Here is a 26993-nt window from a genome sequence, read left to right on the forward strand (position 1 = left end):
AGAACCTTAAAGGTTTTATGAAAAATACAGTTAGAGAAGTGTTTCGACAATTGGGTGAAGCGCTGGCATACTTTCATAATAAAATGAAAGGAGGATTATGTATCTTTACTTCTATACTTGTCTATTATAAAGTCGAAAGATTTGTATGTATGTTTGTAATGAATAAACTCAAAAACTACTGTGCCGGTTTAAAAAACATCTCATTCTGGAAATAGTTGAGGGTATCAAAAAGACTATGTGATGGAGAATCTTAATCTAAAACTGAAAATCGTCTTGCAAGTCATGCTCTTCGCATCGCAAGCGCGTGCCAAAGAGTCGAGTCGAGCGCTCGCAGCTGCTTGCTGAACAAAATTTCAAAACCTACCAAGTACGCGCTTGAGATTCGAGTACGGAGCGTCTGCCGCGGCTCGAAGCACAACATATTAGAAATATACAAGCTCGCACTAGGTCGTCGAACTCTGAGCATTCCCAATGCCTTCATATTCAGAGAGAAAGACAACGGCCACCAAAGACTAGAGGTCTTTATCAAGTTTTAGCTGATAGCAAATATAACATAATTTCATGTTCGAATTTTCCTCATTTTACTTTTTTAAAATGGAAGAGAAAGTACATACATATGTATGGGAGAGTGTATAAAAACTTAATAATTTTGAAATATTTGTTTGACCCCGTGCGAAGCCGGAGCGGTCAGCAAGTTATATTATATATATTTTTGGAAAAAACTAAAATTCCCGTTATTTTTTGAACACATGGGAACTAAAATTTCGTTTATTAAATGAGTAAAAGAATCTATCTCCTAAGTCTTTACTTTGTTTTAAATCATTTATACCGAAATCGAGCACAATTTTTAGGTCGGTCAATATTCTGTGTAGTCATGTACTTAGAATATAACCAGGGCCCTGTCGACTACAAACTGTTATACCTATACTTCAAACGCCACCTTAATAACAAACTACACTCCCATTAAAATAACGATATTATCTATGGAACACAATTCGCTAAATATTGCAGGAATGTGAACAATATAATAATAATATAATCTTCAACTGAGTTATATGTATGTGTAACTCCATTATAAGAACCAAGCTCTAACTTCATAGGAATTTCCTTCAACATTGTAAAACAAACTACTTTATCGTCAACAATCATTTCAGAAATATTTGCAACGTTTTGCTGCTGACATTCCTTCGAACCAAGTGCGAGTTGATATTTCAGTTATTTTACTCCTACACACCACTCAACTCTTCACTTCAGCTACACACAAAGCAAACTAATGACTGCAAGTGTATTTAATAATATCTCATTTATTACTGTGGTTTTTGCTGTTGTTGGTTACTTGGTTATATCAACTGAAACACTTGTTCTTCAATCTTGTACACTTGATCTCTACAGTCTCTCTGTTAATTTCGAGTTTTTTTTAATATTTTTTTTTTCATTTTGTACGAACCACCAGTTACAGCTACAGCCACTAAGCAGCCACTTGCTTTTTTAACGGTTTGCTGCCCATGTAATTGTAATTGTTGTAACAATTGTGCTTGCGAAATTGTTGACAATTTGTACTCTCAGTGGCCATTGTTCCAACCAACGCTTCTAAACTACTCTCGATTTGTTTAGCTTTTCGCCAGCAACTGCCATCAGTGCACGCAGTCAGTAGAACTTAATTTACTTTTCAACGCTTACACTTTGTTGTTGTTGGAGTGTCAAGTTTGAATTCTTGTTTCTTGTGATTTATTTCGTTCTTTTTTGCTTGAAGTAGTTTGGGTGTGTTTGAAGTTGTAGAATGTTTTCTCATAATTGTTTTGCTTGGCTGCTCAAAAGAAACTAGAAAACTGCAGAGTGCCAGGGGGTGGAGAGGGAGGGATATGTATTATATTAAGTAATTTGCATATTGTCAAGTGTTTCTATGAAAGTTTGGTTGATTTGATGTTTCCTAGTATAAAATGGGTGCAATCATAATTATGTAAATAAAATAATTATAATTTAAATTGAGTTAATATAGTTTTTTTAATAATGCACAGAAAACAAGGGAACTTATTATTGTTCGTATTTAACCAAAAAATATTTTAAATTCAAAACCATCGTTTTATCAGAATCAGGTTAGGTTATATTAAGTTCAATGGCTGTTCCCCACCGGAGGAAACACACTTCGACTATTGAGGACCGTCTTTGTGATGCCAACTGAGGTCGAAGAGTTCCCGAGACCTCTTACGACCTTGCAATTTCTTGAGATTCCGCTGTGGACAGGCACCCTAAGCGAACTGCAATTATTTTTAAAGTTTATGTATTTATAGTTCTAGGAATACCTTAGGTTATCCAAGATTAGGAATAATATTACCTTTGAAATAAAATCAGGGTCTTGGTTAATGTATCAGAATTGTTATTTTATGTTTTCACTTTATGGTAGGACTTCCGTCCGAAATCACTCATCTGACGTTTTATACTACTGTATTCAAAGTGTTCCTTACTAAGATAGATGTGATAGATGTGATAGATCTGGTGGTCTTATTCTGCACCAGTTTGTTTAGTATAAAATTCTAATATTAGGTTGGCAAATATCTCCCTTCCGCTTTTTTGCTCTTTTAAAGTGATCGGATTTAGATCATTCATTTGATAGTCTGTTTCCAGCTAGACTGCAACTTCATAATACCCCCCTCCTTATTTGCGAAGCACTCGGATATCCACTTTTCACAAGCCTCTTTTGAGTTCAACTTTACACCTCCAAGGGCGTTCGCCATGGACAGGAACAGGTGGTAATCACTTGGCGCTATGTCCGGGCTATCTGGTGGATGCGATAAAACCTCCCATTCGAGCTCCAATAGCTTGTGACGAGTCATCAACGAAGTGTGCGGTCTGGCGTTGTCCTGGTGCAATACTACACCCTTCCTGTTGGCCAATTCTGGACGCTTCAGGTCGATCGCCTGCTTCAAGCGGTCCAGTTGTTCGCAGTAGATCGTAGAATTAAGCGTCTGGCCATATGGGAGCAGCTCATAGTGGATGATTTTCTTCCAATCCCACCAAACACACAACAAAACCTTCCTGCCCTTGGCCACTGTTTGGGACGATTCATCGGCCTTCGACCACGACCGGTTTCGCTTAATATTGTCGTCTGTGATCCACTTGTCGTCGCCAGTCACCATGCGCTTCAACATTGGGTCGAGTTCGTTCCGTTTCAGCAGCACATCGCAGACGTTGATTCGGTCCAGAAGGTTTTTTGCGTTGTGATGGAGTACCAACCCCCTAAAACACGGAACGTTTCTCTACTTTAAAATAGCGCGAATTTCGGCTTTAGTGAACTCCATGTTAACATGTCTATAACTGTTTAACTCAATATCCAAACTAATCATGCATAGCGTCGTTTTGTAGGTTATGTCAAGGCCTTTCAAAGATGTTTAGTATTGCCAGATATGAGCTCCGTAGCGCTTTATACATAGCCGCGAAAGCCGGGAGAGAGATATTTGACAACCTTATTAAAATTCTGCACTTATTTCAAATAATTTTTCAGTTAAAATACGACTCTGACGTCACCTCTTCTCTTCTAGTTAAAAAACTGTTCACTGATTTGGGAGTCTATGGGACTTTTGTCATATGAACTTCCTTGTAATCTTCGAATAAGTGAATGAAAGAGCTTGAATTCATTTCGTTAAACAAGTCTAGGGTTGTACTTGGCTTCCTTGAGGGCTTCTCGATACACGCAAGTCACGTAAAATTCATTCTAGAGACTCTTGTCCTCTTCCAATTTATTTGAACAGTTTTATTAAAGAGTTAAAGCGCAAATTTCGTATAAACTTCGCAAGCATCTCTCGTCTCTCATAAAGTCCATATCTAAAAATATATTCTGCATATTTGTACATTTCTATATGCATCCATTAACAAACGCCGTGACCACAGTTGGTGGGAGCATACATATTTACATGGCTTGGCTTCTTTCTGCGCTGCGCTAAACTATTTGCATTTAATTAAGAAAAAGGTGTTTTTGCTGGCAGCGATTTCAACTCCCCTGCCGTTGACCAGAGCTTTCTTTTTTTCCATTTTGCTCTCTGGCTTGTTGCGAGTTACCATTATTAACTGACGCGTAACCCTCATTTAAATGCAACAGCACCAGCAGCAGCAGGCCCGGCCCAAATGAGTTGTTGGCTTTACTTTACTCACACTCTCACTCTCGCGCCTGCAAACTGCAGCAAAAAAGTGATTTTAATTAAGTTTTAGTAATGAGTTCGGGAAAAGGTGAGACACTGATTTACGTTATATTTATAGAGTGGTGTTAAATTTTCCATTTCAATTATTAGAAAATTTTATATTTGAGGAGTTATTTTACACAATTTAGGATCAGATATGTTTCCATAGAGAAAGGAGGTTCGAAAATTCCAGAACTTTCTCAAGCTTTCAATCTAATAACGGGTAAAAGCGTAAAAATAAATTGTCATTACTTCCTCTTCTTCTTCTTGACTGGCGTAGACACCGCTTACGCGGTTATAGCCGAGTCCACAACAGCGCGCCTCTCGCATCTCTTTCTGGCAGTTTGGCGCCAATTGGTTATACCAAGCGAAGCCAGGTCCTTCTCCACCTTATCCTTCCATCGGAGTGGAGGTCTCCCTCTTCCTCGGCTTCCACCAGCGGGTACTGCATCGAATACTTTCAGAGTTGGGGCACTTTTGTCCATTGGAACAACATGATCTAGCCAGCGTAGTCGCTGTCTTTTTATTCGCTGAACTATGTCAATGTCGTCGTATAACTCGTACAGCTCATCGTTCCATCGTCTGCGGTATTCGCCGTTGCCAATGTTCTGAGGACCATAAATCTTCCGCAAAACCTTTCTCGAAAACTCCTAGTGCCGTTTCATCGGATGTTGACATCGTTCACGCTTCTGCACCGTAAAGTGGGACGGGAATGATGAGAGACTTGTAGAGTTTGGTTTTTGTTCGTCGAGAGAGAACTTTACTTTTCAATTGCCCAATTGCCTACTTTGTCCATAGTAGCACCTGTTGGCAAGAGTGATACTGCGTTGGATTTCCAGGCTGACATTGTTATTGCTGTTAATGCTGGTTCCCAGATAGACGAAATTATCTACAACTTCAAAGTTATTACTGTCATTACTTATTCCACAAAAAAAACCAGGCTTCGTGTGGGTGTGGCATACTAGAAATTTATCAATTCCTTAATCACTTGCAAATAAAGTGCTTCCCCACTCTCAGCAGTTGGAAATAATAAATAAAATCGCTAATAATAGTATGTTTTTTTATCAATTTAGATTAACGTAAATCTTGCAGTTTATTTCACATAACAAATCGTTAAGTCTCCAGTTCCACCTTAACTAACACACTTGTCTCTTCTTCTTCTTTAAGTTGTTTACTTTCTTATCGCCATATTTAATCATAGCGTTTTCATAACGCCGACTCATACTACCAACATAAAACTGCTACGAGATAAGATAACCATTATAATCGCAAACTATGAGTCGGTTTTATCTTAAAAGACGTTACTGCACTGTTGCTTCGTATTTAAATTGAGGAATAAAGAAACAAAAGCGCTTGTTTACATACCTTAAATTGGTTGTTGTTGGAAAATATACGAGTATTCGCTCACATTATTGTGTCATGACGCCAAACGTGCATAGAACAAATCAGTCTTGTTACGGAAAGGTACGGTTACGGTCTCCAGCGTTTAACTAAATTAATATTTTCGCGTATTTTCATATACTCTCATATAATATACAAAGTATACTCAGCCACTCTCTTCGTAAATTGTTCGGCTCGTGTTTCATTTGATTCGTACCGGTAGTGTTGTAGTGAATTACTTAAAATAGTTGAATATTTCAGTTATTTCTATTATCAGCAAGTGTTTTGTGTATAATTACAACAATTCCTTAAATATTTTGTGATAAAAATAATAATAATTTGTGTTTTTGGTGTGGTTTGAAATATTAAATATTTAAATTACAAAGAGCAGTGTTCTTAAAGTATGCGGTTTAGAACTTTTGTTGTTGGATCATCGTGGTAGGTCTCGAATTTTCTTTATTTTTATAAAACTTAAATTTTTAAATTATTTAATATTTTGTCGAAAATATTTTCTACCTTCCTTATTACTTCTTCTACCTTTACTCTCCTTTCGTCTCATATTTATTTCACCATTTATTACGTCAACTTACTTCTCATCGTGTTTATTATGTCTATATTATTATCTACTTTAATGTTTACCTATTTTAAATACATATGTATGTATATGTAGTAGTGTTAGAACGGTGGTTTTGATGATGTTTTTAGTTTTTTTAATAAAAATTAGAATATTGAATTTACAACTTTTAAATAACATTTATTAACTGCTCTACTTATTTGAATCTCCCGTCCCAATTTTCAGTTCTGTATTACACCAAAAACTAGAGTTTTTCGATTAAGGTTCTTAATATTTTTTTTCAATAGTCCGATTTCAAATCGTTTGTCATTATCTGGAGTTAGTTTAGTGCTGGTAAAAAAAAAATCCAAAATTATTTGTAATGAAATTCTACTGGGTGCCAGGCCACTGTGGCATAGAGAGTAACGAAGTAGTTGATGAAACTGCCAAGTGAGGCGTGAAACTGTCATCTGAAAGCGCGATCGACGTAGGTAAACCCGTGCACTGCCTATATCATGATGAAGACAGGAAAGTTCTAAGCGCGCTGGAAGGATCTACCGGCATGCAAAACCGCAAAAGTTATGTGTAAAGTGGTAGATCAGAAAAACACGCAGTTCTTACTGACGCTCGATAGAAGGAAATGTAGGAACATGGTCGGTATACTCACTGGTCACAGTCTTGTGGCGGCGCACGTCTACCAGATGGGGCTGACAGAAAGCAAAGAATGCAGAAAATGTCAAGAGCAAGGTACCAGAGAATCAATGGAACAACTCTTGTATGCTTGCTCGGCAGTGTCAAAGCAACGGCTTCAGCAGCTGGGAGCTTCACAGAACGATAATCTGGAAGAGATAACCAGATTAACCCAACCTAATCTATTTCTAATGAATTTTGATGACTTGACAGTCCTTTATCGGGCACGCATATATATTAGTGGTAGTTTGATACATAATATTTTACTAATATCGATTTCTTTCCGTCACCAGCCATAAATATCTGGTACTCTTTTTCAATCTAACACAATGGGCCTCCTAAGGCCTAGGTGCGTCGTTTGACATCCACTATATCTAGCTAGTAATCTATATCTCGCATTGTAGAAGTGAGATCGCTTCACCCTATAAGGTGTTAGAAAGATACGATTTAGTACTAAAAAAATGTTCCTGAGTGTTTTTTAATTTTCTTTGAAGATTTCTCCAGCAATAATTTAATTTTTATTTAATTTTTTGAGACTTTTTTTTGGTACTGTCTTTAATTTAATCAAATATTAATTTTTCAAATATAGTCATTCTCTCCATTTACATTTGTGGTGTTCCTAAAATTTTCACTGTTTCTGTTTCAATTTCACTTATTGTTTCAGTTTCAGTTATTGTTTTAAAGTTTTGTATGGTATACTGTCTGCTTCATTGTATTTTTGTATTTGTTGTGCGTGTGTGTAGGTATTTGTGTGCATTATAATGTTCTTGTATATTTCTTGGTAAAGCGTTATCAACAAGAAATTATTGTTTTTATTTACATACAAATCACGGGTGCGTTAAAGTTGTTCGCCGGCTCTGTCAACGGTTGATTTCTTATTCTGCTGCCAATTCACACTCTCTTGTCTGCAATTCAGCGTCAGCAAGGCATACTAAATATAATCTACATATGAGTATGCTTATTAAAATATGAGAGTGCAGACAGGTGGTGGGCATTGAAATGGGTAAACAATATTTTTATTGTGTTTCATAATTATTGTAATTAAAGGAAGGTGGAAAAATTCGTAAAATTTTAATCAAATATAATTGTTTTTATAAAATTCTATATTATTATTTTACGGATTCATCAAGTGGTCTTTCAATATAAAATTTTTAGTACGTTTGACATTTTGTTTAAAAATAGATCTCGGTTCGTTATCATTGTCGGTAATTTTATATCCAGTGACCATTTAATTTCCAGCAGTAACAGTTTAGTGTCAGATAAACCCAATATGGTGAACGGGGAAGTAATTCGAAGCCCAATCCATGCAAATTCGCCATCGTTTTCATTGTTTTGAGACATTATTGGCTATATTCTTTTAAATTTTATGAACGATTTGTCTAAAACCTTCCTCCAGAAATTTTCAGTACAAGGTGTGTTAAAAAAATAACGGGAATTAAAAAATGCCCCAATCTCCATATATGCTTGACATGACTCCGTGTGACTTTTGCACATTTCTAAAATTATAGAGAACCTTAAAGGGCCGTATAGTACATGAAATCGATGAAAGGACCAAAGGCTTTTCCAAAACTGTGTTTCGACGATAAGTAGAATCTCTGACATAAGTGCAAAAATCGAATGGACACTATTTAAACAGCGACAACATTAATTTAGACGAATAAATAATTTTTTTTTTCAAAAAAAAAACGGAAATTTTCGTTATTATACTCTCGCAACAAATGTTGCTAAAGAGAGTATTATAGTTTTGTTCACATAACGGTTGTTTGTAACACCCAAAACTAAACGAGTTAGATATAGGGTTATATATACCAAAGTGATCAGGGTGAAGAGTGGAGTTCAAATCCGAATGTCTGTCTGTCCATCCGTCCGTCTGTGCAAGCTGTAACTTGAGTAAAAATTAAGATATCTTGATGAAACTTGGCACACTTATTTCTTGGCACCATAGTTGCTTTCGAAAGTGATCAAAATCGGACCACTGCCACGCCCACAAAATGGCGAAAACCGAAAACACATAAAGTGCCATAACTAAGCCATAAATAAAGCTATGGAAATACAATTTGGTACAAAGGATCGCACTATGAAGGGGCATATTTGGATGTAATTTTTTTGGGAAAGTGGGTGTGGCCCCGCCCTCTACTAAGTTTTTTGTACATATCTCGCAAACCAATAGAGCTATATAAACCAAACTTTCTGCAGTCGTTTTTAGCCTCTTCCTAATGCAGTCCAAAAATGAAAGAAATCTGATAATAATCACGCCCACCTCCCATACAAAAGTTAGTTAATAGGCCAAATCGCTTCACAACCACGCCTACTTCCTATATACCAGAACTTTGAAGATGATCAGAATTGTTTACTTTACAATATATAAAGTAAGCACTAGTGAAGATATCGGTTCAGAACTTTGCACAAATACTATGTTAATACTGTGGCAGCCCCATTCTAAAAATCGCCGAAATCGGACCATAGGTTTTTAAGGCCCCATATATCGAACACGAGGACCTTTCAATGGACTTTATACAATATTTATGACGAATATGTGGGTCAAATTGTGTATTATATAATATAAATAAAGTTAAATAAATTGCGAGAGTATAAAATGTTCGGTTACACCCGAACTTAGCCCTTCCTTACTTGTTTTTTGAATACAACTCGTATACAGGGGGTCGTACTCCACGAGTAGCATAATAATAATTTTTGCTTGCTTAAACAGGGATCTAATATATATGTCTTTGATGGCATACTTTCATAATTTTTACAAACTATTTCTCTAGCGTTTCTACTTCATTGCCCACCACCTGTACATTTACTTTCTTAATTGATTTCGCTGAGTTTTCAACATCAGAATTGATATTTGATACTCTTATTGTTATTCATTTCGTATGCGCTCAACGCAATCGCTTAAGTGACCATGTTCTCACATTCCTTTTCTGCAACTTTTGTTGTTTCTTCTCGACTTTTTGTTAATAAATTTATTGCGATTCTATGGAAATGCTCGCTTGAGATACTCATTCCTCCGGCACACATCGCCTACACTACGTTTAACACTTTTATACGCTTGCAATTTACGTTCATTTTCATACTTTCTTTTGCTTCTCTCGTCGTATCTTACACTTGCTTGACGCTGCCCGCGCCATGCACATGCAGTCGTAGGTACACATTTTTCATGGACACCTCATAACATTCATAATAAAAATCAATTTCATGTACACATTCATCGATAACAGTAATTGTTTGTATGTCTGTCTATCTGTATGTCTCTACAAGTGATAGCGTTGTAGACGAAGTAGTAAAAAAAAAATAAGGGAAAAATTGCAAAAAAAAAAACAAAAATGTTCGTGAGCTATCTCATCATATATCGACAACGCCACCAGCATTGGTGCCTACTTCTTTGGCGTTCACCGCCACCGCCTTCAGTCAGCAGTCAGTCACACGACACAGGTGTAGCTCAATGGAACACTTGTCGTTGCCCAAGACGGCGCTTGTTAAGTGAAATATTTTGTTTGCTGCTCCAAAACCTTCAAATCACACACTGAAACACAATAACAAAACAGTAGAAAACTTTCGCAAAAAAACGCCAACGAAAGCGCAATCTCAAGTGGAAGTTCCAATTTGGCTATTATTATTGGTCTTTTTCGCTCTCTATTTCGGTTTCGGCTTGTCTTCAAAGAATGGTGACGGTCAATTTCGGTCAATGCTTGATTTTTGTACAACAATAACAAATAAAGAAACGTGATCTGTATATAATTTTATACGTTTTTCGAAGACATCCGTTAGTGTTTTGTGCTGTGGTTGTGGGTGTCGTCGGAAGTAAAAGTGTTTTCATTATTAATTGGCATTGAAAGAGTGAAACTCTGAGACTCTGCTCCAACAAATATTTATTTTTGAGATTTTTTTGTTGTTATTTTAATTAAAATAAATTTGTGTGTTGTTGTATTTTGCGCAAAATGAAAGTCTACTCAATCAAAATGGTAATTTGACTTGTAATCTCTTAAATGCATATCTTAACACCTGACCATATTAATAGGCTAGTGTGTAAAGGGTGTCTTCGTTTTCGTATTAGTGTTTTTTATTCCAAAAATAAGAATAGACCACATAGTCTTATTGTATGTGAATGTATATTCTGTATCTGGCATTTAATAAATTCAATTCTTCGACTTTAAATGAGATATCGGTAATTATCGAAACCCCGATATAGAAGAAAAGCTGCTGAAAAAAAGACTGTTACAGTAAAAAATTCTGAAAAACACAATCCTTAGCCAGCGATGACACGGACCCTATCATTATCATAAAAAAATTGCGATTTGGAGCAAATCCTAACCTTCAAAACTCATGATGTGTATGAGTTTTACTGCTGACTGGTAATGGTTCGTGAGATATAGCATTGTGAAATGACGTTTTAGAAATTTTGAAAGAGATGGCGCAAAAGGTATTCCCCGACTAATAAAAAACTTTTTTTATGAAAAAGTACTGCTGATACCAAGTACGTGATTTGATTAATGTTATCAAAAAATCTACAAAAAGTATTTTTAATAACCCTAAAATTAAGTTCATCTAGATAGCTAACTGGCAGACACTCTAAAGATAACAGTGGAACATGCTGGACATATAGTAGGAAACTCTGTGAAATATGGGTAATGTGAGAGCTTACATTCGGAGAAACACAAAAAAGAGAGAATAATCAATATAAAACATCTCAAAATTCTTTTAATTAGGCTTCAAATTGCTTCTGAAACCAACGTAATCTCTGGATATAGGGTCTAGAGAGTTTACCCTGTTCTCAAATGCTTGCTGGGAAGAAATTTAGCGACAATAAAGAGGTCGTCCAGGCTGAAGACTACTGATAAATTAAGTTCATCTAGATTGCAGACAGACAGACACTCTAAAGATATCAAAAGAACGTGCTAGACATGTCATTCATGAATATTTGGGCATGCTAAAATGCTAAAGCTTCGTGTAAAGTGGGTGCTGTGAGAGTTTACAATCGGCAGTATCGCCATTCAATGTAAATGATCTCAATATTGTTTGAATTTGGTTTCAAATTGTTTCTGAAACCACCGTAATCTCTAGATCTAGGCTCTAGACACGATACCTGTACTCTGACCTCAAGCGAATGCTCCCTGGGAAGAAATTTAGGACAATGAAGAGGTCGTTGAGGCTGAAGACTACTGATAATAATAAAATTTAAGTTTGAAATATAATATAGGTGGTCTCCCTGTAGTTCATAAACCTAAAAATCTTGGAGATATCTGAAAAACCGAGAAAATAAGCCAATTAAAAAAACCGTAGATAACCCTAATTTTAGATAACTGTTATATATTTCCCATAACTGAAGACCGTTTAACTTTATGGTCCTATTTAATATATATAATTGAAATCGTTTGAATCGTTAAACTTTTCGAAGTTCGAATTATACACCAATATCAACTGTCCGTATCATCTTTGTTCAACCTTTCACTTTTTGTAGAAAACAATATTTCGACAAGGATTTTTAGGATATTTGAAATTTTCAAAATTGAATTTTATTTGAATTCATATGTGTTTTTTAATATAAAATAAATATTTTGTATTGTGTGTGTCATTTCAGACGACTCTCAAACCGCTATTGAATATAAATCTTCACAGCCAAAATGGAGAAACCCATACATCCGACGCCAGTTGGTAAAGTTTCGCAAATTGCGAATCTCTTCCAGCGCAAACCCATCGAAATACAACCAGTCGAACAGTTAAGTGCCGCAGCCGCTGCTGCTGCTGCTGCTGCCGCCGCTGCCGCTGCAGCCAATCAGCAACAACAAGCCGTAGGCGGTGGAGTTGGCATACCAGCCACCGTTGTACGCACTGAATCGCATTCGGCGCGTTTCAATAATGCACGAGCACTCTTCGAGAAGCTCGGCGTAGAGAATAATACAAATTCGAATGTGAAAATGTCACGTTCTGGCTCGCGTGACGATAATCTTTGCGAGGGCAATAGTTCGGATCGTTCGTCGTCGCGTTCGTCAGATCGTTCGATATCGCCACCGAAACGTCGATCGCCATTTCCACCCGGCTGTAATGTAGCCGCTTCGTTGGCGAATAATAATAATTGTGCGCCGCCACCACAATTGAATGGCGGTTTGGCACTGAGTAATAGTAAATTTATCGTAGAACCCGGTACGAAACTACATCACAATATAGCACGTCACAAATCCGAAGACGGTGTGTTGAGTGGTTCATCGGTGGGCGGTGTGAGTGCCATACTCTCAGCCGGTGGCGGTAGTGTCGATAAGCCGGAGAAACCGGAACGTAAATTCAATTCACGTGAGTTAATTGAAAAACAAAAGAAGTGGACTTCACACTTTACAAAAACAAAATCTAATCGTACACATAGCGATCAAAATCGTTGTGACATCATACGAACCGTGCCGGGCACCACGCTCTTCTCCAGCTCGGCCATACAGATGAAGGAGAAGGAAAAGGAGAGAGAAAAAGAGAAAGACAGAGATAGAGATCGCGAACGCGATAAAGAGCGTGATCGCGAAAAGGATAATGCCAATATTGCCATCACAGTGGCCTCTCCAAACGCCAATCATAAGTCAAACGCTGCCAATACAGCTGTCGCCGGCATGGAACAGTTACGCTCACCCATTTTAGCTGCTGCCCAACAGCATCAGCAACCGCAGGATCATCCACCCAGTCCACCGGTACGTCATACAGTCGTACCACCGGAAATCAAACCGCGTAGTACCAATAAAATTGGTAGCCCCATCAAGTCGCCACCATTGCCACCCATACCAGCTGCCAAACCGAAGAACGTCAGTCCGGTTAAATACAATCCGGAACGTATACGTTCGCCTACAAAGCTGCCCGAGGTGTCATCGCAGCCACCGCCGCCACCTGCCAAATCGGCAGCGGTCACCGCAGCTCTACAGCGTTCACTTGATGAACAGCAAGCTGCAGCCGCCGCCGCTGCTGCTGCCATCTCCGCAAATGCGCCAGTACCACCCGAGAAGCCACGTAAAAAATCCATTGATCTCATTGAGGGCGAAGAACGGCTTACACCTTCCTCACCCACCTCAGCTACATTCCAATATGTGGCAATTGCCGCAAAACGTGGTTCCGTGGATAGTTTAGGTGGTGGCGCTAACGGCCTGAGTGGTAGTGTTAATTCGGCTACATCGTCTTCGCCAGCCGCCAGCGCTTCGTCTGGTCCTTGTTCACCGGTCTACACCGAGGATGAGAAGCAAGAGAATGAATCGACAGAGAAATCGGAAATTCAGCAGTATTACAACAGTATGCCACGTACACGTCGCAGCGATAACGAAGGTGAGTGCACAGATTATAATATTTTTTTTTTTTAAGAATTTATAAAGAACCTCCGCACAATCAGTGGATTCCCTTTTAAAGAATGTAAGAAATAGTTTAATATCGTCCAAATGTCTATATAAGAGAGTAATTGTTACTAAAGAACCGAAGAAACTTTCCAGACGTCGAATTATTTTCAATATGAAATCCATATACGGTTAAAAAATGTGTGAATAATATCGGTTCTCTTTCCTTCACGTTGAAGATAAGAGTTTCTTTTTAGAAGATATACGTAGTTTACAGTAGAAGTCCACTACTAGCGATCTTTTCACTTATTATCTAGAAGACACTGACTCCAAGACCCTTGAAAGTGGCTTTAAACCCCCATTTATTGATTCTAACTTATTGCAATCTTCGTCATTTTAATTTTAAGTTTTAACCTCAGATGGAAGAAAAGACTTCACCTCCATCTAAGCTGGTCGAAAGCACGATCTTTTTAATTTCCTATTTTTTCTATAATCTTATTGAGTTAGTGATTTTTAAGAAGACAGCTCATAAGTATAGAGGATGTGGTTTCCTGCTAAATCATTGCATCCAATGTAGAAATTATAGGGATTTTGCAGATCTCTATGCTTGGATCCCGGAACCTTCTCAATAATTTCTTGTCTATCTTTATACCATAGATTTCAGAAATCATCTAGTTTAATCTTTGAAAATTACTTTTTATCTTTTTAGTCTTTCAAATTCCATTTCATACAATATCTGCAAATGGCACGACCCAGTCCATTGTCCATGCACAAGCCTCCATTAGTAGTCACATTTATTTCAGTACCTCTCTTGTCTCCACGCATTGCACACATTGTGTGTCCATGCCACCATAAAAAGTCTAAAAATACACTCTCCTCCGCTTTATGACATAATTTTAAGTCTAAGCTCGTTGGGCAGCACCACATTCTCACTCATATTCACAGGCATTGGGTTCAAGCACCTTACAGCGCGCTGACAACTAAAATACTGTCACTACAGCCAGAGACGGCTTTTGGCGTTCGGCGTTCGCGCCACCCCAACAACACAAACTTGTTTACAAACAATTGTTAGGCACGGCACGCTGTTGTTGACATAGAAATAGGTAATTCATTGTAATTCACAATGCTACCTGCTAGCTCCTCGCTCTCTCCCACGCGGCGTTCCTAACCTATCGTACACACCATCGTCGCTTCAGTCAATATCCGCCTCTTCGGTGCAGCCCTTTTTAGGCGCATGTGAGTCCAGACGGCCACTGTTTGGTTGTGGGAGGAGGGTGTTCGGGTTCGGCAATCCAAGCAGACAAATTCCAATATGGGTCAAACATCACTGCAACATCAGTGACACAAACAGCAAAAACAACACGAAAGCACACGAAGCATTGCTTGAGCATAGAGAAAAAATGGCAATAAAACGTTGAAAAGTAACAGTAGCCGCAACAATGCCCATTTCATATGCAGCCATCGTGTAAGGTGCCCCATCTTTGTCACCCCGCGCGCCCTCAGTATTCTAGTTGAATTTATTTTGTTTCTCCTGTTTTGCTTGCATGTCTACAATAACAAATTCAATGTGGGCTTGTGCTTCTTTTTTCGCCAAACGGCTTCACTGCCTCCATGTAATGATATCTACTCGTACATATATACATTGAACCGATTGTCCCTAACTTCTGATTAAGCATTCATTGAGCTCAGCGTCACTCTCTGGCGACTCGGTCTCGTGTTGGGGCTGCCATATGTGTGCTCTTATTGAGCCACCTTCAACACGTTCGACCACAGACTTTATATTACATACAAACATATACATATATATAAATGCAGACATACATATGTACATTCATGTTGTTGAAAATTGTATTAATGCCAGATTAAGAATTCCGCCGCTTGCAATGATGCGTTTCTGATTAAGCATTCGCGCTTTTTAACACCGCCACATATAAGCACTCGCACACAACAGTCAGTTAGCGTGCATTGCACTGTACACTGTGAAAAATAATTTGAGGTTAGGTTTAATAACAATTTAAAATGCACAATGCCAGGTTAGAAATGTTCCAATTTAAAAGCAATGGTTAGTTAGATTGGAAGAAGTTTAAGAATTTATCAAATCCTCCGATTTGTTGAATGGTGTTTGGGACTTACTCAGGAGCATAAAGATCCACAAAGATGGCTTAAGTGCAGCACTTATGGTTCGTTGTTCTCGACTCCTTTTTGTCAACTAACCCAGAAAGTCTTTAAAATAATAAGGATTTTTTCTAATGTTACTCAGAGGATCTACTTTAGATTTTTTTCAGAAATAGTATATATTAAAAATTATAATCAGGTGTTACTGGATGATATAGTAGTTCCAAAAACTATAGACCCCTTCATATTAGGTGGGTAAATATTTCCTTTCCACTTTTTTGCTCTTTATTCAATGCTTAATAAAAAGTGTTATAGTGATCGGATTTAGTTCAAATATGCGCCGATTCGTTCGATAATCCGTTTCCATCTAGACGACAACTTCATAATACCCCACTCGTAGAAGCCATCCTCTTTATTTGCGAAGAACTCGCACAGCCACTTTTCACAAGCCTCTTTTAAGTTCAACTTTACACTACCAATGGCGTTCGCCATGGACAAGAACAGGTGGTGGTGGCTATGTCCTGGCTATATGGTGGATGCGATTAAACTTCCCATTCGAGTTCCCGTAACTTCTGACGAGTCATCAACGAAGTGTGTGGTCTGCTGTTGTCCTGATTTAACACTACAGCCTTCCTGTTGGCCAATTCTGGACGCTTCTGGTCGATCGCCTGCTTCAAACGGTCCAGTTGTTCGCAGTAGATGGTAGAATTAACCGTCTGGCCATATGGGAGCAGCTCATAGTGGATGATTCTCTTCGAATTCCATCAAACACACTGCAAAACCTTCCTGGCCGTTAATTCCGGCTTGGCCACTATTTGGCACGATTCACCGGCCTTCGACCACGACCGTTTTCGCTTGATATTGTCGTATGTGATTCATTTTTCATCGCCAGTCACCATCCGCTTCAAAAATGCGTCGAGTTCGTACAGCTTCAGTAGCATATCGCAGGCGTTGATTCGGTCCAGAAGGTTTTTTTGCGTCAAATCATGCGGCATCCAAACATCAAGCTTTTTTGTGTATCCAGCTTTCTGCAGATGGTTTAAAATGGTTTGATGACTAACTCCCATCTCCTGGGTGATGTCACGAGATGCCACATGTCGGTCTAACTCGAGGTTTTCCATGATTTGATCGGTATTCGTCGTCACAGGTCTTCCGCCGGCTGGCTTATCCATGGTGTCGTTTTCACCCGTTCTGGGGAACATTAATGATTAAGAATAAATGCATTAAAATTCCCGTTATTTTTTGAACATACCTCATATGAAGAGTATTTTCCAAGTTATTTCAAATACTAATCCTAGTCAACATAGGTTTTTTTAATATTTTCTAAAACAATCAATTTTTATTGTGAGACCCTAAGATTATTTCAAATGGTGAAAAATCATACCTAAGACAAAAATTGTATCAAAAAACCCACACTCTTATCAATTCACTCTCGTATAGGCAGAATAAACATATCATAAATACTATATGCACGTACATTACTCGTATAAATATTTACAATGTGGCAACAAAGTTTTTATATCCCGTTCCATCATGTACATGGTATATACATATGTACATATGTATGTATGAAATATAAATGATTTTATTTGGAAGTCTACTGATGCGTGTTCGTGTGTGCGGTCGCCAAGCGTTTATCCGTAAGCTTATGTTATTAAAAGTTTTTGCTTGCATTAATACAAATACATACAAGTAAGCTGAAATTATATCCTGACTATGGATGATCTGAGAAGTGAGCAGGGGAAGGAAGAATAAATGAAAGAAATTTTATTTATTTATATGAATGAATGAAAGTAACCAAAGTCTGCGTATGTGTATGAAAGCAGCAGCAGATTACATAAAGAGTTAGTAACATGTAAAGCGTGTCTACATTGTAATTGTTAAGTAAAAATGATTTTCAATACAATAACTGTATCTGTATGTGCGGTGGAATGATTCTTTTGGTGACTGTTTTGTGTGAGATAGAACAGACTTCATTATGGAACTCTATATGAGAGGTACGTTATTACATAATATGGTTTCAAAGTTTGCACACGGAGTTTCAATGAGGTTTTTGGAAGTTTTATTTGAAACTCGGGTGAAATTTATTATAAAACCGGATCCAGAAACGGAGGAAATCGATTTTTATAATCTCGCAACAAAGTTGCTAAGAGAGTATTATAGTTTTGTTCACCTAACGGTTGTTTGTAAGTCATAAAACTAAACGAGTTAGATATAGGGTTATATATATCAAAATGATCAGGCTGACGAGACGAGTCAAAATCCGAATGTCTGCCTGTCCGTCCGTCTGTCCGTCTTTCCGTGCAACGGATAACTTGAGTAAAAATTGAGATATCTTAACGAAACTTGGAACACGTATTCCTTGGCACCTTGAGGAGGTTGCTTTCGAAAATGGGCAAAATTGGACCATTGCCACGCCCACAAAATGGCGAAAACCGAGTACCATAACTAAGCCATAAATAAAGCTATGGAAATACAATTTGGTACAAAGGATCACACTATGAAGGGGTATATTTGGATGTAATTTTTTTTGGAGAAGTGGGCGTGGCACCGCCTGCTACTAAGTTTTTTGTACATATCTCGTAAACTAATTGAACTATATCAACCAAACTTCCTGAAGTCGTTTTTTTAGCCACTTCCTAATACAGTCCAAAAATGAAAGAAATCGGATAATAACCACGCCCACATCCCATACAAAGGTTTGGTTGAAAATTACTAAAAGTGGGTTAACTCACTAACGAAAAACGCCAGAAACACTAAATTTCACATAAGAAATGGCAGATGGAAGCTCCACTCAGATTTTTTTTACAAAATGGAAAATGGGCGTGGCGTCGCCTACTTATAGGTCAAAAACCATATCTCAAGAACTACTCGACCGATTAGAATGAAACTTGATTTGTAATAGTTTCCTTACATCCCAATGATATGTTGTGAAAATAAGCCAAATTGTTTCACAACAACGCCTACTTCCTATATACTAGAACTTTGAAGACGATCTGAATCGTTTACTTTACAATATATAAAGTAAACTCTAGTGAAGATATCGGTGCAGAGCTTTCCACAAATACTATGTTTATAGTGTGGCAGCCCTATTCTAAAAATCGCCGAAATCGGACCATAGGTTTTTAAGGCCCCATATATCGAACTCGAGGACCTCGGTGCTTCTAACCTAATATTATGGTTTCCAACTTTCAATGGACTTTATACAATATATATGGCGAATATGTGGGTCAAATTGTGTATTGTATAATATTATTAAAGTTAAATAAATAAATTGCGAGAGTATAAAATGTTCGGTTACACCCGAACTTAGCCCGTCCTTACTTGTTTTTACTTTAGTTTTATTTATTTGTTTTAACTTTTCACTTTAATAACTTGGTCTGGATTTGTTTCGTCGATAAATCTCTCAGACTTATGCGGTCCCCAAATCCTAGTGAGTTACATATTAGATATTAAATTCTTGAACTTGTGATTCTGTGTAAAGCGGTGACTATCGAATATCGATGAAAATGTATGCCAAACTAACGATTATTAGTTGATAGTTACGATGAACGAATTTTCTTTACAAATCGCTCTCTTGAATTAACAATTGAATATCTTTAGTAAAAACTACTGTTCCAGTTTTCAGTCAGAATAGTTCTACGTGCATATTTATAATATATCGAGTTGGTATGCCCGATAGTTGGGATTGAAAGTTCAGAAACAATTCCAAACTGAACTTTTCTAGACCCTTGTACTTTGAAAAGTTATCACCTTTTCTCTGAGAAACTTCAACTTATTAACAACAATCTTATAAATTTTAAGTTTCATATCCATAAAACAACAACAACAATATTTGCAGTTTCCATTTTACCTTGCAAGTCGTAAAAAACCGCGATGATTTCCAATTTTGATAAGATAAAAGTTCGCTGGTAAATTCAACAAAAAATATAAAATTTAAATAAACATGAATCATAAGAGAGAGAGAGAGCAAACAAGGGATAGAGCGAAAGAAACAAATACATTTTCCTTTACAAATTTTTTTTTATTGATTTTCATCACATTTCGTGAAGCCTTTTATTAACAACCGGCTTTCCACCCACTTGATACGCCCTCCCACACGCTTCGCTTTAACAACAACAATAGCCAATAACAATAATTTTTCCATTTATTACAGTTATTCACCTCATTACTTTTGTTGTTATTACAATGTTTGTGTGGCAGACAAAATTAAAAGCTTTGCCGGTCTTCTTTTCACATTTTAACGAGGCTGTGTGTGTTGGAGAGTTTATGTGTATGTGCAAACTCTACACGCTCTCTTTATGCTCACTTTGTCTCTCACAAAGCTTTTCTATTGTGTGAGTTTAGCTGTTTGGAGAGTTTTTCTTATATGAGCGTATAATAGTTGGCGAGTAGAGATATTTGCTATTGAGCTTTCAAAGCTTACAGTTTTTCACTTTAGATAGCGCTTGGTGTGCTTCCGTTGCGAATTTTTAATTTTTTGAGAAGTAGTGGGGAGCCATAAATATTATCCAGAGTTCTGTTATAAAATCGTATTATTTTATGAATTTGATTTTGCTGATAGTTGACTTTGCATTATAATTTATATAGAATTTATAATTTCATCCCTGCTTTTAAGGTATAAAAAATAAATTTTATATAATTCTTAGTTGCGATCCTACTTCAGGAGACTTCATTTATTTCACTATATAAATCGTTGCTCCTCATCAGTTTTCTTAAAGTAAACCTAACTTGGTAAACTGAATCTTGTCTCACTTCTTAACTGCCTATGAGGTACAGGGTTACAATATCTGACATATTTCCCAAATTATATTAGCAGGAGGTCTATAAAATCTCATCTGGTCTTAGTACGTTATCCAGTATCAGAATATCATATGGTCTTTGTAACCTATCTGGCCTCAGAATATCATTTGGTTGCGCGATCTCATTTAGCTTCAGGATCTCTCTATCCCAATTGGTTTCCGGATTTCATGTAGGTTCAGGATCTCTCGATCCCAATTGATTTTGTATCTCATTTGGTCCCCGGATATTATTTGGCCTCAGAATTTCATTTAGCTTTAAGATCTCATTTGGTCCCAGGATCTCATTTAACCTTAGGATCTCATCTGGTCTTTGTATCTTATCTGGTCTCAGAATTTCATTTAGCTTTAAGATCTCATTTGGTCCCAGGATCTCATTTAACCTCAGGGTCTCATCTAGTCTTTGTATCTTATTTGGTCTCAGGATATCTTTTAGGCTCCGGATCTCATTTGGCCTCAGGATTTCATTTAGTCTCCGGATCTCATTTCGTTGCGCGATCTCATTTAACTTCAAGATCTCTTGATCCCAAGTGGTCTCAGGATATCATTTGGTCTCCGGATGTTATTTGGCCTCAAGATTTCATGTAGATTCAGGATCTCTCGATACCAATTGGTTTCAGGATCTCATCGGATATTATTTGGCCTCAGGATTTCATGTAGGTTCAGGATCTCTCGATCCCAATCGATTTCAGGATCTCTCTCTGGATCACATCTGGTCTTTGTAACTAATCTGATCTCCGAAAATCTTTTGGTCCCCGTATCTTATTTGGCTTCAAGATTTCATTTAGCCTTACGATCTCATTTGGTCTCTCGATCTCCCTTGGCCTCAGGAGCTCATTTGGTCTCAAGATCTCATCTCAGTAGATATATCTGAATAATATTTTTTTGCATCCTCATCTGCTCTTCATGTATTTGGAACTTCTACTACTTGAATATTATGGCTAATATGGGTTTTTAGTAATAAAAAAATTCAAATTTATTTTTATTATAAATATAGTACGAAAAACATTTTAATATTAAACTTTTAATGATCAGCCATTAATTATCAGCTACTTAAGAATCTCATTTCTCGTTTCTCAAAATGTTGAAACATTCTCATGCCGCCCGCATTGCCTTACATTTCGTTGACCATGACAAATTTCTAATATGCCAAGTGTTAGCACTCGAGTACAACACGTCGTCTATGATACAGTCGCTGCTATCATCATTTGGCTTTCGCGTTGTTGTACAACAGTTTTTGTTGTATTTGACGTGCACATGTTGTCCTCTTTCCAGTGGGGCACGATCAATAATACGAGTCAGTGTGTGTGTGTGTGGTCGCGTCAGCTGTCAGCCGCCAGCGAGAACACTCACACCAAAGTGGCGATCATATTCGCCTGTTGACGGATGGTTACTTGCTGACGTCAGAAGATTTCAAATTTTCACAATTTTCACAAAATATTGCAATAACAAATGTTCGTGTATTTTTTCGAAAGGTCGTGTGAGGCTGCGTTCGGTATTATTTTCTGCTTAGAAACACCGAATCCAAATTCTTTATTTAAAAAAATTGTGTTTTCGTGCAAAAACTTTAAAAATCTCACGCTAAAAACAGTCATATAGACACTTTATGAAATGGTCGCCTCTTCTGCTGCCTGACTGTGCGCACGAACGTGTTGCCAAATTGCGTTTTCGTCGAAGTTCATTTAAATTTTTTAGCTCACGAGTCTGTATATATATATGTAGGTATTTTGAAATTTTAGCGAGTGTGTGGCGTAGGTGCTAACTGTGAGGGCTGGAGGAAATGACACGTCTTTTTGTCTGGCGTCCATTTGTGATTGCTTAGCCATTTGGCACGGTAATTAAGAATATACAGATGTATGTACATTAGGGTGGCCCTTAGTTGTATGGAGGAGAAAAAAAGTTTCTGGATTCTCGATCGCACCCCCTAGAAATATGCTAGTATATACAAAGTTTTGGTTCAATCAAAAAAGGTTTAGAGGTTGCGCAAAGAGCTTGAAATCCTGAAAAATTAAGAATTTTTGCCATTTTTATGTCTAAGACTTCCATATTTCAAAGCCACACTATCTGGTTTCCATTACGTAATAAGATCTGCATTTTATTACCTTTCCAAAATTACCACAATCTTAAAAATCGCTCGATTGATGATAGAGTTACAGAAATACAAATATGAAAGTAAATTGAATGTGTGCAACATTCTCAAGCGTCGCATGATCGTGATATACCGTTATAACGGTTCTAATGTTATTCTTATTATCTTATTACGGTATGGAAAACCAGTAAGGGATAGTGTGGCTTTGAAATATGGAAGTCTGAGACAAAAAAATGGCAAAAATTCTTAATTTTTCAGGATTTCAAGCTCCTTGCGCAACCTCTAAACCTTTTTTGATTGACCCAAAACTTTGTATATACTAGTTTTTGGGCTATTCGCATATTTCTAGGGGTGCGATGGAGAATCGGAATACTTTGGAAAATAAGGGCCACCCTAATGTAGATACATAAGTGTGTATTAAAATTAGAATATGTGCCCCGATTTCTTTTTTTTTGTGAATCATATTAAGTTTTTTGTTGGTAGTAAATACTTTTTTCCTTTTTTTATATAATTGATCATGTGCTTTTTTTATTACCAACACATTTTTTAATTATTATTATAATTTTTTGTATATTGAATTTTTTTGCTTAATTATTATTATTTTTGTTGTTGGTATTGAAAATACCATACAAAGGTTAGGTTGGAAATTACTAAAAGTGCGTTAATTAACTCACTAACTTAAAACATCTGAAACACAAAATTTTACAGAAGAAATGGCAGAGAAGAGCTAAATTCATATTAAACAAAAAAAATGAAAAATTGGCGCGGTTTCGCCCACTTATGGGTCAAAAACTGTATCTCCGAAACTACTCGACTGATTTCAATCAAATTCGGTACATAATACTTTCTTAACACCCTGATGACATGTATGTAAAATGGGCGAAATCGATTCACAACCACGCTTACTTCCCATATAACTCAATTTTGAATTCCAACTGATTCCTTCACTTTATAGTATATATGTACATAAGGAACTGATGAAGATGGCGGAATAAAACTTTACACAAATACGGTATGTCATCTATGGCTTCAGTTGTGGAAAAATTGTCGAAATCTGATCATAACTTTTCAAGGCCCCGGATATCGACCGTGAAGAATTCAGTGCCTGAGGGTAAATGTTCACCGAAAATGTCGTTAAATCGACCAGATATTTTAATTTTAATCAGAGGGAATCTTTTTCTTATGTACCAAAAATTATTAAAATCGGGTCATAACTTCCCCTAGCTCCCATATACTACTTAATTATACGCTTTTCAAAAAGACGCTTGTCTTATATGCGAAATAACGGTTAATATGTGAGCTATCTAAGCAGAATCAGGTGAGCATATCGTCTTAAATATATTGTACTTCGGTGATGAAAATGCCTGAAATCGGTTCAGGAATTACTTCAGCCTATATACTATATATGAGGATACTCGTTATTCTATTGGACTTTGTGCCGAATATATGGGTCAAATTGTGTGTTATCTTAATAAAAATATAAATTGCGAGAATATAAAATGTTTGGTTACACCCGAACTTAGCCCTTCCTTACTTGTTTGAATATACAAATTTATTTTTTTTTTTTTTTTCAAATTGACTTACTTTTTAAATTATTTCTCATCAAAAGTATTTTTTTTATTTATAATATGATATTAATTTTTGTTTATAATTAATTAAATGTTTTAGTTTTTATTTATAAATGATATAATTTTTAATTTCATTTATTTTTCTTTTTATATTTCCATACATACATATATAATTCTTTCTGTTGTTCTCTAAGTACTCATAATATCAACTGACCTCCACTTTACTTAGTCCACGCGCCAAATATTTGCAACTCGGTAGTAGCGTTCAGACAATTAAGACTTGGGAGTACGTGCTGTGCATTTGTCGCTCATTGCTGAGAACAATAAATTAGCACAACAGTGTGCGCTTACACTTGCAGCTTCCCAAGTACTGCAACACCCCTTTTTTGCTGCGTCTGCAGTTTGCACTTTATTATTTCTTCTTTTTGAAGTCTCTTGCTTTCAACTCACTTGTCCCTAATGCTCCACATTTTCCATACACTCGGCTCCGCTTTCCATTACTCCAACATTGCATACTAGAGTAGAATACTTTGTCTAAAACTGCTCATGCCTTCGTAGCCGGCAAATGCTGGGCACAATGCCAATGAGAGATTCTAAACCGTCTGCACACCGTCGTGTACTTCGTGTGGTCCACTAAGCTCTCAGCTCCACATTGTAGCATATGTTTGCAAGATCACTTGGCGATCATCGCCCTGCATCTTCTGCACAGGAAGTTGTTGTGTGCTGTGTTGTGTCTGCTGTTCGGCAGCATTCGCCAAAGCGTTAGTGCTCTCGTTTGCCACCGGCATTCGGCAAATTGCCTGACTGCAGCACTTTCAGTCGGACGCTAACTGTATTTGCGCGCACACAATTTCGATCGTTCGGATGTGTCTCTGAACGCACGCGATCCGTACGCTTTTGACTTCGTTGATAAATAGAAAACAAAAAATAAAATAAAGAGAAAACAACAACAACTAAAGATATAAAAATAATCATTGTGCATTTTCGCAATATCAAATCGGCTTGTGCCGCCACGAACTCTCGTATGTATGTGTTGTGTATATAGAATAATGTGTAGTGCACACGCATATCGGCAAATTGCGTGTAAAAAAGTGGAAAAGTAAAAGCAAAGTCAAGTGATCTGACAAAAAAATAAATAAAATAAAATAAAAAAGTGTTTTTGCCGCCGCTTTTTGTCTTCAATGGCATTGCATTATCTGACGATTCATCTTCTTCTTCGATTTGTGTGTGTTTTCATTGAGAAAAACATTCGATTGCCAAAGTGCCATCGATCGCCAGCGTCATTGATTAGTACTGTTTGATGTGAAAATCCCTGAAAATGAATTGAATTGCCTCAAAAATAAATTAAAAAAAAATTGCTAATTTTCGTAAATCTGCTTAGTAATCTGTATTTTGCGAAATGTCTTCCATAAATAAATGTGTTCGCGAATTTATGCAGAATACCGCTATTTTGATATTCCAATTTCGCACTAATTCAATCAAATTTCCAGATGTTGCTTATGTTGATTGCAAAAATGTTGAAGCGAAAAACGCTTAATTGCTTCATCGAAAATATTGCAACCTAAATACTTTTCGAACATGCAATGCATTTATATATTTTCAAACGATTTGGCATGTGTTCTCTAATAACTTATGGTATTTACAAATGCATTTTAAACATTCAAACACTTTTAATCTGTGACCATGACTCGTCTTAAATACAGCACGTTCTACTAATAAGATTGTGTAATTATCGAATGAAGGCATTTGTTTCGAAATATAGCACACTTTCTTGGAACAATTTTGTCCAGAAATTCCTATTTAAAAGTTTTATATACATACTGTGGGGATCTAGAACCGATCTCTGCATGGTTTGTGTTGTTGATCTCGTAAAAATTCACTAATAAAGATTTTACAGCCTCTATTGTAGTTGTTGGCTTCGAAATTTCGATATGAGAGTACGTGTTCTGAGACCAAAATGAGCCACTTGGAACCATTTTACCAGAAATTCCATTTTAAAAATGTAGTATAATAGAACACACTGGCGTGATTTAAAACCGATTTGCTATAATTTTCATTTTGTAAAAGCTCAATACTACACAGTTTTTGAACTTCTGTTGTAGTTTTTGGCTTCGAAATTTCGAATGCGAATGCGTTTTCTGAGCACAAAATGACCAGAACTCAACAATCTTATCTAGAAATGATATCCTTCTGTTGCGATTTATAAAAAGTTCGAATAATTGAGAAGCTTTATTCAAATTCAAAGAGAGTCTGAGGTTTCGAACAAACTTTCGAAATTAGTTTGATCTGCTGGAACTCGGAGATATCTTTGGTCGACTGT

At 36.9% G+C, this 26993-nt stretch overlaps 1 protein-coding gene across 9 annotated transcripts in view; it reads left to right on the forward strand.

Moving 5' to 3' along the window:
• Positions 1–26993, forward strand: part of LOC105220763 (uncharacterized) — a 254578-nt gene that overhangs the window by 134767 nt on the left and 92818 nt on the right. For 7 of the 9 annotated variants that reach the window (XM_054228600.1, XM_054228594.1, XM_054228598.1 and 4 more), the window contains exon 4: positions 12383–14097. In XM_054228600.1, coding sequence (XP_054084575.1) covers positions 12426–14097 — 1672 coding nt within the window. In that variant the 5' untranslated portion in view covers positions 12383–12425. Of the gene's footprint in view, positions 1–5610; positions 5994–10125; positions 10767–12382; positions 14098–26993 lie in introns of those variants that run through there. The other 2 variants (XM_054228595.1, XM_054228596.1) reach the window with 2 other exon arrangements.

The sequence above is a fragment of the Zeugodacus cucurbitae genome, chromosome 4 (assembly GCF_028554725.1).
Source record: "Zeugodacus cucurbitae isolate PBARC_wt_2022May chromosome 4, idZeuCucr1.2, whole genome shotgun sequence".
Classification (NCBI taxonomy): Eukaryota; Metazoa; Arthropoda; class Insecta; order Diptera; family Tephritidae; genus Zeugodacus; species Zeugodacus cucurbitae.